Here is a 15,375-nt window from a genome sequence, read left to right on the forward strand (position 1 = left end):
GGTGACCTGATAGTTGGGCTTGGTGACCTGATGGTTGGACTGGATGACCTGATGGTTGGACTGGGTGACCTGATGGTTGGGCTTGGTGACCTGGTGGCTGGATTGGGTGACCTGATGGTTATCCTGAGTGACCTGATGATTGGACTTGGTGACCTGGTGATCTTAGTGATCTTTTCCAACCTTAACGATTCTATGATTCTGTATCCTGCTGGGAGGAACATGGCTACCCCATTGTTTGTGTTGGGTCTGCACCCAGCTGCAACATCTGGCCCCAAGATGATAAGGGGTTGCAGCCAGAGTTGGTGTTGTCAAGGGTATTTGTGCTGGACTCCCACCCCATGCGTGGTAGGAAGGGGCCCCAAGGATCATCAAGCTGTGCTGACGTGGATAATGAAGAGGGATCGCTAGAATTGTTTATTTGAAACTTTCTAGAGGCTAAATGAAATATATTACTTAAAAAAAAAAAAAAGAAAAACCACCTTAAAAAAGCAACAACATCTGGTTAGTAGCATCCGTATTTGGAGTTGAGCTGCCGACCTTCAACCCCATTAAAATCGCAGATGCAGTGGAGGATGCAAATGAGCCTGGTGCATTCTGGAAGGGGGGCCCATCTTTGCATACGTGTGCAGTGGTTCAGCTCTGCAGGTGTTGTTCTGTTCTGCCACTTCCATGCACGCAACCGGTCCCATGCAGACATTCACAAGAGCACAGCCTCAGTGTGTAGAGACTTAATTACACGTTGCTTATTAGAGATGGCCTGTCAGCATGGTGGTTGGGCAGCCGAGGCGGCTGCTTTATCGCCTCTTTGCAGGAGTCGTGCAATTTCTTTGTCATCATATATGGTAATGTATGCACTGCAGCACGGCGTGGGGTGAGATTCAATGAATAATGGAAAACCCAGAGTCATGTTGAATCTATATTGGCCGTGCTGTTTCCCCACCAGTTATCTTTAAAAGGCAAATATTAATTTTGGGGGCTTAGAGCAGTTTTAGAGCATCTCGGTCCCTGCAGCAGGTGCAGTTTGTTGGAAGGCTGCAATGAACTATTTGCCAGCACAGGGGCTGCAAGACGTGCTGTTGCAATGGCCACTTTCTATCCTCATATGGCCATGCTGCTGATTTGGGCTCTGATAGATCCCACAACACGACCTACCAAAAAACATGCCCGAGGAAGTGCTGGTTGCTGGTTGCACTTGATGGTGTTAGAGGTCTTTTCCAATCTTAACGATTCTGTAGTTCTGTGATTTAGTGACATGGGTAGTGGGCATGGTGATGATGGGTTGACAGTTGGACTTGATGATCTCCTAAGGTCTTTTCTAACTGTGATTCGGTGACATGGTGTAGTTGGCGTGGTTGGTGATGAGTTGACAGCTGGACTTGATGATCTTAGAGGTCTTTTCCAACCTTAACAATTCTGTGGTTCTGTGATTCTCTGACATAGTTAATTGGCATGTTGGTGATGAGTTGACAGTTGGACTTGATGATCTTAGAAGTCTTTTCCAACGATTCTGTGATTCTGTGACATGGTTTAATGGTGTGGTTGGTGATGAGTTGACAGTTGGACTTGATGGTCTTAGAAGTCTTTTCCAACCTTAACGATTCCGTGGTTCTGTGATTCTCTGACATGGTTAGTGAGCATGGTGGTGATGAGTTGACAGTTGGATCTGATGATCGTAAAGGTCTATTCCAACCTTAACAACTCTTTGATTTCTTTCTTTCCTGCCTTCCTTCCCCAGTTGCTGTCTGTGAATGCTAATTAGGATGGATAATTTCTGTTTGTTTTCTTTTTTGCTTTAACCAAATCCCTTCTATTATGATCTGTATCATTTATTTCTGCGGGCCATTATCTCAGTGTCATTACAGCGTTTTAGCAGCTGAATGAAAACATCCGAAGGAAGCCAGAAGTCGTTAGGCACAACATTCTGTGATAACAGCCATAATTCTCGTGATAGAAAAAAAAATAAGAAAAAAAAAAACAACAAGAAGTGTGATGAGTTCAGGAAACAGCACAAATGGAGCTGAAGTTGTGCAGTGACACCATGATGTTTGTGCTCTGCAGTCACCAGTGCTGTAACGAGGAGTTCTACAAGTGAATGTCAGTGGGGAGGGCTGGGGGTAAAAGCTGCTTTTTGTCTCTTTACATGGATTTTACGATTTTAGTTGTCTTTTTTGTTTTTAAGGAGGGAAAGGTCCAGTGTTTATGTCCTGGGTAGGGATGTGACAAAGATGTTCCACTGAATGACGTGGTTTCATGGCACGGTGGTGTTGGGTTGATGGTTGGATTTGATGATCTTCGTGCTCTTTTCCAACCTGAATGATTCTATGGAAGGCAAGGTTTGGATTTTTTTGTTGTTGTTGTTCTCTGAGCAATGGTTGCAAAGCCATCAGGTTGGGGAAATTTCTTCTCCAGAAGAGCAGTGATGTGTTGGCACAGGGAGTGGAGGGGTCTCCATCCCTGGAGGTGTTCACTGTGGGGATGTGGCACTGAGGGACATGGGCACGAGGGGCTGGGGTTGGATTTGGTGATCTCAAAGGACTTCTCCAGCATTCATAATTCTGTGGTTCAGGAGCATGAAATCCTTGCAGGCAGCAAGCAGAGCCGGGTTCCTGCAAGAGAAAAGATGAGTTACCAAAAGGAAAAGCAAGCAACTCTTGTTTTGAAACCTCTCCTTGATGCTTTTACTTGAAGCAATGTAATCCAACAGGAAAAGAAACTGAAACCAGCACTGGGTTTTCCCCTGACAGCCCTGCCTATGCCCCCGTGTTGTAACTGCATTTCATCAGCTGCTGTCCTGCAGTGGTCCCGGAGGATCAGCCCTTGGGGGATGAACAGTGCTGAGGCTCAAGTTCATGGTGACCCCAGTTGTGCAGGGCTGCAGGAGCAGGTGGAGGTTGGGCTTTTCAGCCCAGCCTTGTATCGTGGAATCATTCAGGTTGGAAATGACTTCTCCAACCATCATCCCACCCCCACCATGCCTGCTGAGCATGTCCCTAACAAAGGTGCTGGTGTCCCAGGGTTCATTTCCCTGTTTCATTTCCAGCAGCAGCACAAGAAGCGTTGCTTCAGACCCTTCCTATACTCCAGCATTCAGCTTCAGCACGAAGCAGCTCACAAGCCAGACTGATGGAATAAAACAGCACTGCACAACAGAAAATCAACCACACATGCCTCCCATTGCATGAAACGACAGGCGCCGTGCCTTCCCGTGCCTCAGTTTCCCCACCCAGCGCTTCTTTCCGCCTCCTTTCGGGTTCCTTTTTGCTTCCTTTGCATTCCTACCCAGCCAGGACAAGCCACTCCTCCGGCGGGTGACATCAGGCTGGAGCCCAGCGGGGCCCTGCATGGCCGCCATGCAGCAGGGAGTGGGGACAAGGAAGGGGACAGCAGCAGGGAGCGGGGGAACGCAGGGGAACGTGGGACGAGCTGGCTGGAATCCCACGGGTAAGAGCTCAGAGATGGGGCAGGGAAGTGGGGGGGAGAGGGGGAGGAGGGGTTCCGCCAGGCGTCCCCGCTTGGTTTTCAGGGCTGTTTGTTGTTATTTCTTATTTTTGTGATTGCTTTTAATCTTCTTTCTCTCGGCCGTTCTTCCGCGCTGCTTTCTATCCCGTCCCTCTCCGCGTTTTCCCTTGTTTGTTTTCTGCCTGCTTCCTTTCGCTCCCTGCAGGAGGAAACAAAAACCAAACCCTCGCCGACTCTCTGCTCTTCCCCAATGCTCTGTGGGTTTCCCCCCCCTCCCCTTGTACCCCCAGGGGGGGGGGATCACAGCAGTGCCACCCCCTCCATCCTCCTGCCCTCCCCTCCTGCCTGTGCTGTGTGGCTGTTAGTAGGGTTTGGGTTATATCCCAGTACTGGAGGTGCCCCAGTGGTCGCGGATGGGCTCTGCAAAGTGCCACATCCTCAGGATTATCCCAGCAGGAAGGCAGTGCTGCTATGGGGGAGGTTTGGAGCTGTCCCAATGGCAAGATGGGGATGGGAACGATGGGTTTGCACAGGCATTGGGGTCCTTCTGTAGGTCAGAGTGTGTTTGGGGCTCTCCAAAGGAACGTAGCCTGGAAATTTGGTGGCTTTCCCCCATTTTATTGCCTGTTGGAGGGGGGGGAGAGGGGGGGGACGACACACATGGATGTTTCCCACACCAGGGCTGCTTTGGTGTGAACCTTCCCCAGGTACCCAAAATCAGACCAAACCAGAACCATCATGGGGTGCTCTTCAAGTATGAGTTTGACTCATCCCTAAGTCCTTAAATCCCTGCTTTTCTCTGATACCATTCTGATACCATCCCAGGGGGAGATGCACCCATGTGTGTGCACGTATGGAGGTCTGACAGCACCTTGGAAGTTTGTTGCTATCAGCTGAGGTAGAATTAACAGCTAATTATTGTCTAGGTTTTCATCAGCGAGTCCAGGAAACGTTTAAATTGATGCTTGGGTTTAAAAAGCAGCCGTGCCCAAGCGCTGCATTAGAGGCGTTCGCCACGGATGCTTCCAAAAATTAAATGAAAATTATTAATAATATTTTTAAAAGTAATAATAATAATGATCTCTGTGATTATTTGCATTGTCTGTCAGCACGTTAATCGGTGCTCAGAGCGTTAAGGGTGGAGAATGCGGCGGGGTCGTGGATGTGGAATGCTATCAGCTAAAATATAATTAACAGCCAATTATTTAAGTGTGCGAATGGCAGTTTTTTGTCAATTAGGAAACGTTTAAGTGGCGTCGATTTCTGGCTGCTCTGGGTGCGAGGAGGGAGCTCCTTCCATCCCCATTAATTGCGGTGCTTCGTTATGGGGTGGGGATGAGCCCAGCCAGTGAAGCGAAAAGGGAAGAGGGCAAAAAAAAAATAGGGTTAAAAAAGGAAAAATGCGTTGTGGGAGCTTTTTGCACTGGGGTTTGGCCACAGGGAGGTGAAACAGAAGATCCTGTGATGCTGTAAAGAAGGGGGTGGGATCCTTCCAGCACCTTGGGTTGAATCTGAGCTGGTTTGGATGCAGGCAGAGATGGATGGTGTGCGGTTGGGTCTGGGGCAGCATCTCCTGGTGGGGTTGTAAGCTGCTCCCAGTGGCATATGGGGACGTGGAACATTCATTGAGATGCTTAAGCTGGACGTAGAGCATGGGGGTTTGGTTTATTTCCTGCTGAAAGGTTTCTCCCAGCATCCGTGCAGCTCCCAGCATGACTTGCTTGAGCATAGCAAGAGATACAGGATTTATCCCCCAAAACCTTCAGTTTATGAGTTGCACTTTGGTCCATGTGTAGAGACACCATTAGATGGACAAATGGAGATAGATAGCTGGGTTGTACGTTGTACCATTGGGTAGAGGTGGATAGATGCAGGTAGATGGGTAGGTATTAAATGCCCTTGGGTGAACCATCCTTGCCATGTTTTGGGTTCCTTCTCTCCCACCAACTGTGCATCTCTGTAGAAAAGACACTTTTTTAGCAATAAAACAAGGAGTTCAAAAAGTTCTCTAAAAAAAAGGTAAGAAGTTAATAAGCATAAAAAGATGTTGAAGATTTAAGGTTTGTTGCTTGCCAAGCACACTGATTTGGCCTCATGTATTTATTGCATCCTAGATAGGACCTGTAGAATCTCATAGACCTCACTGTACATCTGTGACCCTGTACGTAACAGGGGGGTTGAAACTGGATGATCACTGTGGTCCTTTTCAACCCAGACCATTCTATGATTCCAACCTAAGACCTTCAGTTGGGATGATTGGACCAGCATTGCCCATATGCAAGTGGGGATGCAGTAGGCACCAAATGAATCCTGATGGGGATTTAATTAGCTGATAGCACGGCTTGCAGAGGAGCTGGTTGTGTGTGGTTAATCATTGGCCATGGGGCTGATGGCTGTGGATGTGAGAGGGGAGAAACAGCACAAGGTGGGCTGGGGTGGGCATGGGAGGAGAAAGAATGGATGGCAATGGAGTTGTGTGGTTGGTTGCTTGCAGAAATGGGATTTTTGTGGCATTTGGGGTGGTAAGGACATGGGAATGGTCGTGTGCAGAAGTGGGGGAAAGGGGATTTTGATGGGGTTTGGGGAGGCAGGTCTGTGTGCAGGAGGGAAGCTTCGCACCACAGCCAGGCACTCAGTTTTGTACCGATGGCCTTTGGCAGTGCACACATTGTGTGTCTGCTCAGCCAGGCTTTGCTTGCACTGCATGGACCCGGTGCATTTGCCTTGATTTCCCACGTGCTGGAGGCCAAAAATCTGAATTTCTCCTGCCCCTTGGGAAATGGAAACATGGGCAGAGCTGAGCTGTGCTCTCGGACACCAATTTATCCGAGCTTTTTGTGAGAATTTCAAGAAAGCACTCTGGACTTTAATGAAATCCCCAGCCCACAGCTCGAATGTTCCTCGTTAGTGACTTTATTGCTAAATAATTTACAGAAGGAGGCCTTGCCAGTTTTCATAAGGGAAGCATTTCAAGTATGCAAAGCAGATTTTATGCCTTCCCGGAGCAGCTGCTGGCTCAGGGATGGGGGACCAGCACTATGCTGGCTCTGCCCCATTTATTCTGCATCTATAGGGAAGGTGGGAGGCAGCAGTGCAGGTAGGGCAGGGGCTGTTTCTTCCCAAAATAAGCCCCAAATTCCCGTACTGCGAGACCAAACGGTGGGGGAAGGACCCACACAGTGCAGGCATTGGTTTTATGGCTCCTGTTCACTTGTTGATTCTGTCTCCCCAGCACTGCTGAGAGAGGAGGTGGCCCAGCTGCAGGAGGAGGTGCACCTGCTCCGGCAAATGAAGGAGATGCTAACGAAGGAGCTGGAGGAGACACATGGCAGCAAATCCCCCGAGGTGCTGTCGGCCACTGAGCTCAAGGTGCAGCTGGCACAGAAGGAGCAGGAGCTGGCACGGGCCAAGGAGGCTCTGCAGGGTAAGGGCTGCCTTTCCCTCTAGGGCTTTATTCCACGCATCCCATAACCCCAGAGCAAATTAATTAGCGAGGGAAGGAAAAGCTATCCCTTTTATTTGGGTGAGGGATTTGTGTGGTGAGGTGATGTGTTTTTGTGGGGTGAGGTTGGGTGTACAAGCAGAGCATCCCCAGCAGGCTGGGAAATTGGGCACGTCGGGCGCAAAGTCGTTGTCGTACAGAGCAAAACTGAGCTGAAATGCAGATGGAAAGTATGATTAGATGGGTTTGGTTCAGGTTTGAGCTCCTTGGAGCCATTGGGGAAGGAGGCAGAGCATTGCTTGGTGATGCATGCATTGTGCTGGTGTAGGGAACCTGCTTTGGGGGGGGGGTTGGACTCGATGATCTCTGGAGGTCCCTTCCAACCCCTACAATTCTGTGATTGTGTGATCCTCCTGCATGGAGCTTGCTGAAGGGTTGTGTTGCAGGACAGAACATGATGTTGGAGGCTTTCCTCCTCCAAAAAGCACTTCTTGGTGAATAAACTGGAGTAAGTGAAGGCTGGATGGTGTGGTACCCAGGGTGGGGGCACTGTGTGGGGCTGTGGGGAAGGGAAGAGAAGGGAAAGGGAAATGGTAAGGGAAAAGGAAGGGAAGGAGAAGGAAGGGAAGAGAAGGGAAAGGGAAATGGTAAGGGAAAAGGAAGGGAAGGAGAAGGAAGGGAAGGAAAAGGGAAAAGGAAGGTAAAGGGAAAAGATAAGGGAAGGAAAAAAGAGGGAAAGGAAAGGAAAAGGAAGGAAAAAGAAAAGGGAAGGGAAAAGAAAAGTCATCCCTGGTCTGTGTGTTTTCAATTTTATTGCTCTTTGATGGTGTGCAAATAAAACAAAGAGGCTTTTTTTTAGAGTTTTTGCTACGTTCCAAGGGTTGGAAATGGTTCTTGTGGGCTGTTTGAGCAGGATGGCTTGCCCCCTCTCCATGGGAAATTGTGGTGTAGTTGTATGCAAAAAGCCAAAACTGAGCAGCAAGCTTTCCACTGCTCTGCCATAATGGTTTGAGAATCACGAATGCTTCTAGAATATGGTGATGCTTTGCTTTCTTTCAGTTGGGCTCTTACTGGTCAGCCATAGAAGCCACTGGGATTTGTTTTGCAGGACTTCCTTGCAGGTGTGAGGGATGGGGCGAGGGAATCTCGACTCACACTTGTGAGCAGCTCAGCCAACAGCCCATTCACATCCCTTCCTCCTCCCTCCTTCCAACCTTGGAAGCCTTTTCCCGTCCTTTGGCAAAGCCCACGGTGCTGGATCCATCCCCACGGGCTGGGCGGCAGCGCTTACGGGACGCTGCAGAAATCCTTTTTCCTTCCCATGAAAACTCCTGCCAAAAACAAAAAGGGCAGCAGCACCAGAAAAAGAAAAAAGGAAAAGAAAAAAAAACAAAAAAAAACCCTACATTTGGGGAATGGTGCTGATGGGAACGTGGCCAGGCTCTGCTCGGCTGCAGGATCTCAGGCTCCTGTCCCCACGCACGGCTGCAGCATCCTCCCTGCTGGCTGCATGCACGCTGTGTTCTTAGCAGGCAAGTGATGGGGAAATTGTAGGGAAACGTTAGGGAAATCCGCTGCCATGCTTGGCTGAGAGCCTGGAAGCACTGTGGAGGCAGAGGGTGAGGGAGGGGAGGGGAGGATCCAGCCTCTATGGCATCCCAGCACCTCCATAAGGGTCTGGTTTGGGGTTGGAGAGGCATGAGTGGAGCCTCAATCTGTAGGGAAATGCCTTCCTGGGTTGTCCCACGCCAACGAGCCCTTCCTGCTGCGGAAGGGAGAGGAGAGCAGCTCTTCCTGCTGCCGTCGTGCAGCCGTTTACATCTCCCAGCAAAGAACTGGTGTGGTGTGGGATGCAGCTCAGAGCGGGATGTTGTGTTGCAGCTCCTTCCTCTGGGCTGGTTCTGTCCTTTGGGCCTTATTTTGTGATAGCAGAATGTCCAGGATAGAATCATGTGATGTCCTGGGGAATCCTGTGAGGTGGAGTGGGGGGGATCTGGGGTCCCCCAGCAGGTGAGGGTGGATATGGGGTCTCCAGGAGGTGGAGGTGGATCTGGGGTCCCCCATCAGATAGAAGTGGAAATGGGGTCCCCATGAGGTGGAGGTGGATGGGGGGTCCCCCCAGGAAATGGGGGTGGATACTGGGTCCCCCAGCAGATAAGGGTGGAGGTGGGGTCCCCAGGAGATGGAGTTAGATCTGGTGTCCCTCAGAAGATAAGGGTAGATAAGGGATCCCCCAGGAGATGGAGGTGGATACGGGATCCCCCAGGAGATGGAGGTGAATCTGGTAGATAAGGATGGATGTGGGGTTCCCAGGAGATATGGAGGTAGATGACCATGGTCAAGGACCTGAAGAAGACCCTTAACATCCCAACATAAGGCAGTGACCACCTCCTTGTTGCCCATTTGGGTCTGGTTTGGTTTGGAAAGCCTTTGGCTTCCTGCCGGGGCGTTTCCAGGCAAATTCCTCCAAGGCAGAATCTCCCATGGAAACGCTTTTCCTAAAAGCCAGTGTTGCACTGGGATGTCCCATTTCTGCATGGGCAGATGCTGGCTGCAGAGTGCCAGCAAGATGCTGCGTGCAGGTGTCAAAGGCCGGGCTCAATGAGTGTGTATTTAATTACGGAGCAAAGATCCCCACGCAAGGCTGCCCAATTTTATGGGTTAGTCACAGTGACAACATTGGATTTCATGGTTGGGATGGAGAAACAGGAGAAATTAAGTGAATGTTAATGCGACACGATGGGTTTGTGCATCCCTCCTGTGCAGGGCTGGTAGTTCTTCCATTTGGAATCACATGAATGTGATTAGGGAAGGCTTAGGTTAGAGATTAGGAGGAAGTTTTTCACACAGAGGGTGATGATGCATTGGAACAGGTTGTCCTAGGAGGCTGTGGATGCCCCATCCATGGAGGAATTCAAGGCCAGGCTGGATGTGGCTCTGGGCAGCCTGGGCTGCTGGTTAGTGACCCTGCACACCTGTTGGGTTGGAAATGGATGAGCGCTGTGCTCCTCTGCAGCCCAGGCCATTCTGTGATGTGATTCTACAAATGTGATCGTAGAGTCATTAAGGTTGGAGAAAACCTCTAGGATCATGTAGTCTGACCTTATGGTGTGGTGGAACGCAGCAGCAGGAAGCCAACCCTACAGAAGGTGGTGATGCTGGGGACCCGGGTTACCCCACTGCTCTCTTTACAGCCATGAAAGCCGACCGCAAGCGCTTGAAGGCGGAGAAAACAGACCTGGTGAGCCAAATGCAGCAGCTCTACGCCACGCTGGAGAGCCGCGAGGAGCAGCTCCGCGACTTCATCCGCAACTACGAGCAGCACCGGAAGGTGAGAGCGTGGCTTCTCTTCCTTTGGGGCTTCAGGTTGGATTTCTTTGGGGTCGACCCTAAAGGCCATCTGGGCCAATCGCCCTGCAGTGCACAGGGACACCCACAGCTCTGTCTGTGCTCAGAACCCCTCCAGCCTGACCTTGGGTGTCTGCAGGGCGTCACCACCATATCTCCAGGCAGCCCCATTTAACTGCTCCCTTTTGCTAGCCAAAGCCCTAAGGCAGCTTGCTCCCAGTGTGCCTGCAAGGTTGGAGCGTGCAGAGCACACACACAAACAGTTGCTCTGTAATAAAGAGCATTTTTGGGATGCTTTCGGGATGGAAAGCTGGGGGGTTGCAGCAAGGCTTCCTGTTGTGCTCGCGGTTCTGCCATCCGCAGGCACGAGCGAGCGTGGGAACTCAGCTCCCACAGCTATTCTGGGCTTTTTTCCATGCAAAGGGAGAAATTTGCTATTTTTGAAGGCTGGTGCCATAGGAGCAGCGCTCACAGCCAGCTCTGGGTTAGCTGGGGCAGCCACGGGGACATTTTTTCCCCTGCCACGAGGAAGTCATTACAATCGTCAGTGCACAGAAAAAAAGCAAGGAGCATGGAGTGAGGTGCTGGCAGTGCTCTCCAGCTTTGGGACACGGTGCTTGCATCCTGTTTGGGGCGCAAATGTCTCATTTTAGGGCACGGGCATCCCATTTTGGGGCATGGATATCCAGTTTGGGGCACAGGCGTTTCATTTTGGGGCACGGGCATCCCATTTTGGGGCACAGGTGCTCAGATTGGAGCACAGGTGTCCAATTTTGGGATACAGACATCCCATTTTGAGGCACAGGCGTCCAGTTTTGGGCGCAGGCATCTCGATTTGGGACACAGGCGTCCCATTTTGGGATACAGGTGTCCCATCTTGGACACAAGGATCCCATTTTGGTGCACAGGCATCCCGTTTTGGGACGCGGTACCTGCAGGGAGGGCCAGGAAGGAGGAAATTTTGGCCATTCCCTGTCTCAACACCTTCCCTGTGTTGCACCAGGAGAGTGAGGATGCAGTGAAAGCCCTGGCCAAGGAGAAGGACCTGCTGGAACGGGAGAAATGGGAGCTGCGGCGGCAAGCCAAGGAAGCCACCGACCACGCCAGCGCCCTGCGTTCCCAGCTTGACCTCAAAGACAACAGAATGAAGGAGCTGGAGGCCGAGCTGGCCATGGTGAGTTCAGCCTTGCAGCATTTCCCAGCTGTGGGGGATGCCTGGTTTGGGTCAGGGCTCAGCATTTGTTGCATCGAGGTGAATGGAGCGGAGTCGCAGTGTTGCATTTGAGCACTGTCACCAGATTGCATTTTTAGGGTTTGCTGCTGCATTGCGTGGGTTCATTGCAGCATTGCATCCAAATGCTATCTCCAATGCTGCAGCATTGCATCCAAGTATTGATTTCGGTGTCCCCACAGGCCAAGCAATCCCTGGCCACGCTGACCAAGGACGTCCCCAAACGCCATTCCTTGGCCATGCCAGGCGAGACGGTGCTGAATGGCAACCAGGAGTGGGTGCTGCAAGCTGACCTACCACTCACTGCTGCCATCCGACAGAGCCAGCAGACCCTGTACCACTCCCACCCCGCACACTCGGCTGACCGGCAAGGTGAGACCTCCACCAGCTTTGTTTTTGCTTGGGTTGTTGCTGGGATCTTGAACGGGATCGGTGGTTTTGCATGGAGGGGTCTTGTTTGTTTTGCATGGGTCTGGGTCTTGCACAGGGGTTTGGGTTTGCACAGGGGGTTGCTGGGGTTTAGGACAGCGTCAGCCTTCTTGCACATGGGGTGCTTGGGTTTTTATGGGTTTAGGTTTTACACAGGGGGGTTGCTGGGGTGTAGAGCAGGATCTGGGTTTTGCACAGGGCGCATTTGTTTTATTGCACTGCTGAGCCTCTGCATGGGGGTTGAGGTTGTGCATGGGAGGTTGCAAAGGGTTTTGCACAGGTTTAGGCCTTGCACAACAGGCTGGGGTTTTTCATGGGAGTTTAGGTTTTGCATAGGAGGTTGCTGGGATTGTGAACAGAACCTTTGCACAGGGAATACTTGGGGGTGTTTTGCACAAGGAGGTGCGTTTTTTGAACAGGATCAGACTTTTTGCACAGGTTTAGGTTTTGCAGAGCAGGCTGGAGTTTCACATAAGGGTTTAGGTTTTTTGCACCAGGAGTTGCTGGGGTTTTGGACAGAACCCAGGGTTTTGCACAGGGCATACTGGGGATTTTGCACAGCAGGCTCAGGTTTTGCGTAAAGGGTTTGGGAACTGTTGTGTTTTTGAACAGACACTGGTTTTGCACAGGCTTAGGTCTTGCACTGGGGTTTTGCACAGAGGTTCAGGTTTCGCACAGGGAGTTGCTGTGCTTTTGAGCAGGATCACCTGGGTTATTGGTGGATTTGGGTTTTGCACTGCAGGGTTTTGCATAGGGATTTAATTACGCCCCGGGGTATTGCTGGCTTCTTGCACAGGATCTGGTGTTTGCATGAGGGTTTCGCTCACGCTGAGGGGCAGCCCTACACCCCAGCTTTGCCACTGCTGACCCCCCATCTCCCCATTGCCTCACAGCAGTCCGGGTGAGCCCCTGCCACTCCAGGCAGCCGTCCATCATCTCCGACGCATCAGCAGCAGAAGGCGACCGATCGTCCACGCCGAGCGACATCAACTCGCCGCGACACCGGACGCATTCGCTCTGCAATGTAAGTCCCAGGGGCAGCCAGGTACTGCAGGGTGCCCACGTTGTGTTTCTGCTGTTTCAACATCACCCGTTTCCCTTCTTGCTGCAGGGGGACAGCCCCGGACCGGTACAGAAGAACTTGCACAACCCCATCGTACAGGTAGGGCTGCAATCCACTGGAAACCCTGCTCCCGAAAGCACATCCTGCACTAGAGAGTGGTTTTGGGGATACCTAGAGGCACCGATGGAATTATTGAGTTATTCTTAAATGTTTTACCCTAAAAAGCTGTGGGTGTTCATGCAGATGGTAGCTAGGGCTCCCTGTGGCTGTGCCATGTAGCTGACATCCTATAGCGATGGCACTGAGAAACCAAACTCCTGATAACCTGGGGTGGGAAGTGGTAGGGTCTCCCAATGACTTCAGATACAAAAGTTCAGGGCCTGGACCTCAGTATTCATTGGGTTCTGTGTACTTGGTGGTGTTGAACATCCCCAGAGGTGTTCAACATGGAGATGTGTTGGGAATGTGGTCAGTGAGCGTGACAGGATGGGTTGATGGTTGGACTTGATGATCTTGGAGGTTTTCTCCAAATTTAATGATTCTATTTAGGGACACGATCAGTGGGCGTGGTGGGGATAGGTTTATTGTTGAATTTGATGACCTTGGATGTCTTCTCCAACCTTAATTATTCTATCATTCTATTTGGGGTTGGGTTGATGGTTGGACTTAATGATCTTGGAAGCCTTCTCCACCTTTCATGATTCTATCTAGAGATACAATCAGTGGGCAAGGTGGGGATGGGTTGATGGTTGGACTTGGTGATCTTGGAGATCTTCTCCAACCTTAATTATTCTATCATTCAATTTGGGGGACATGATCAGTGGGCACGGTAGGGTCTGTTGATGTTTGGACTTGATGGTCTTGGAGGTCTGCTCCAATCTTAATTATTCTATCATTCAATCTGGGGGACACGATCAGTGGGCATTGTAGGGTCTGTTGATGGTTGGACTTGATGGTGTTGGAGGTCTTCTCCAACCTTAATTGTTCTATCATTCCACTTGGGGACACAGTCAGTGGGTATGGTAGGGATGTGTTGATGATCTTGGAGGTCTTCTCCAACCTTCATGGTCTGGTGATTCTGTGACATAGTTTAGTGAGCACACAGTGGGGATGGGTTGCCTACCTCATGCATGGGAGCCTCACCACACCCCGCAGCCCCAATGCAGGCAACACCTGAGTGACAAATCCCCCAGCAAAACCCCAAAGATCAGCCATACCACCTGCACCCCTCCTCTCCCTGCAGTCTCTGGAAGACCTCGAGGACCAAAAACGGAAAAAGAAGAAGGAGAAGATGGGCTTTGGTTCCATCTCACGGGTGTTCGCTCGGGGCAAGCAGCGCAAATCCCTCGACCCAGGGCTGTTTGATGGCACGGCCCCCGACTACTACATCGAGGAGGATGCGGACTGGTGACCCCTCGCCCCCAACAATGTACAGCCCCCATGTGTGCACACCCAGTCACGGTGTAATTTTGTCCCAACCCTTCCCCCCTTGTATTTCAATTTTATTTTTTTAAGCATTCCAGTAACTCTTCCTTTGTCGTCACTTCTTTAATTTTTTGTCATTTGGGGGATTATTTTTTTTTTCTTGTTTTCTTTCGTTTCTTTCGTTTTCGTTCCCCAAACCTCCCTCCTTTTCGACAAAACTTGAAACTTGAAGGACTGCTGTGTGTCTGTAAATAACGGGAATCTCGTGCACTTTGTGCTTGTGACGTCTCTTGTCCGAAACCGCTGTTTTTTTTGGAGCCTGTCCTGCGTGGGGACCCCACTTCAGAGAAGGGGACCCCAACATCTTCAGAGACATGGAAAAAGAAAGCAAAACCAAGAAACGAAACTCACCCAAATCGCATTCACCCGAGGAGGTGGCAGCACACGGGCTCGTCGTAACGCCTTCTGGAATCTGTGTTTCTTTTTCCCCCCCTTTCCCTTGTGTCGTTTTTAATTTATTTGCACAAACCCAGAGAGGAGCTATTCTAACTAAATTATTACAGAAATGTTGGGGGTTTTTTTTTGTTTTTTTTTTTTTTAATTCTTTTTTGTGTCGTCGTTTTTTTTTTTTATATATATATTTTTTTCCACGTCGCTGGGGAGGAGGTGGAAGGGGTTGGGGAACGGGGACGGCGTGGGAGCACTTAAAGCCTTGGAAAAACCCAGCGACCTCGGAGCTTCCCAATGTGGATTTGGGGTGCTCGCCCTTTGCTGGCATTAAAACGGGGGGCACTGGGGGGCCAAGGGAAAGCAACGTCCCTGTAGAGCAGTGCCAATTTTAAGGGGGACGCTTGGAAACCGCGCTCCGCTTAACGACGAGCTCGCAAACCTGTATGCTTTAACGCTCAGCGGTGTCATTGGAAGCTCTTAAGAGGAAAAAAAAGAAAGCAAAACAAAGTATGAAGATTTATTTAATAG

The 15,375-nt window shown here is 50.5% G+C and overlaps 1 protein-coding gene across 2 annotated transcripts in view; it reads left to right on the forward strand.

The window, feature by feature from the left end:
• The window catches only part of KAZN (kazrin, periplakin interacting protein), a 49,544-nt gene extending 34,511 nt beyond the window's left edge, over positions 1-15,033 (forward strand). Inside the window, exons 1-8 of one of the 2 annotated variants that reach the window (XM_042883270.1) lie at positions 3,391-3,441; positions 6,692-6,883; positions 10,096-10,232; positions 11,253-11,423; positions 11,663-11,852; positions 12,803-12,933; positions 13,021-13,071; positions 14,216-15,032. In XM_042883270.1, coding sequence (XP_042739204.1) covers positions 6,748-6,883; positions 10,096-10,232; positions 11,253-11,423; positions 11,663-11,852; positions 12,803-12,933; positions 13,021-13,071; positions 14,216-14,383 — 984 coding nt within the window. In that variant the 5' untranslated portion in view covers positions 3,391-3,441; positions 6,692-6,747 and the 3' untranslated portion in view covers positions 14,384-15,032. Of the gene's footprint in view, positions 1-3,390; positions 3,442-6,691; positions 6,884-10,095; positions 10,233-11,252; positions 11,424-11,662; positions 11,853-12,802; positions 12,934-13,020; positions 13,072-14,215 lie in introns of those variants that run through there. The other variant, XM_042883271.1, reaches the window with a different exon arrangement.
• The last annotated feature ends 342 nt before the right edge of the window (positions 15,034-15,375 follow it).

Source organism: Lagopus leucura, unplaced genomic scaffold (genome assembly GCF_019238085.1).
Source record: "Lagopus leucura isolate 7727_CA_CO unplaced genomic scaffold, USGS_WTPT01 Super-Scaffold_100037, whole genome shotgun sequence".
In the NCBI taxonomy this organism is placed as follows: Eukaryota; Metazoa; Chordata; class Aves; order Galliformes; family Phasianidae; genus Lagopus; species Lagopus leucura.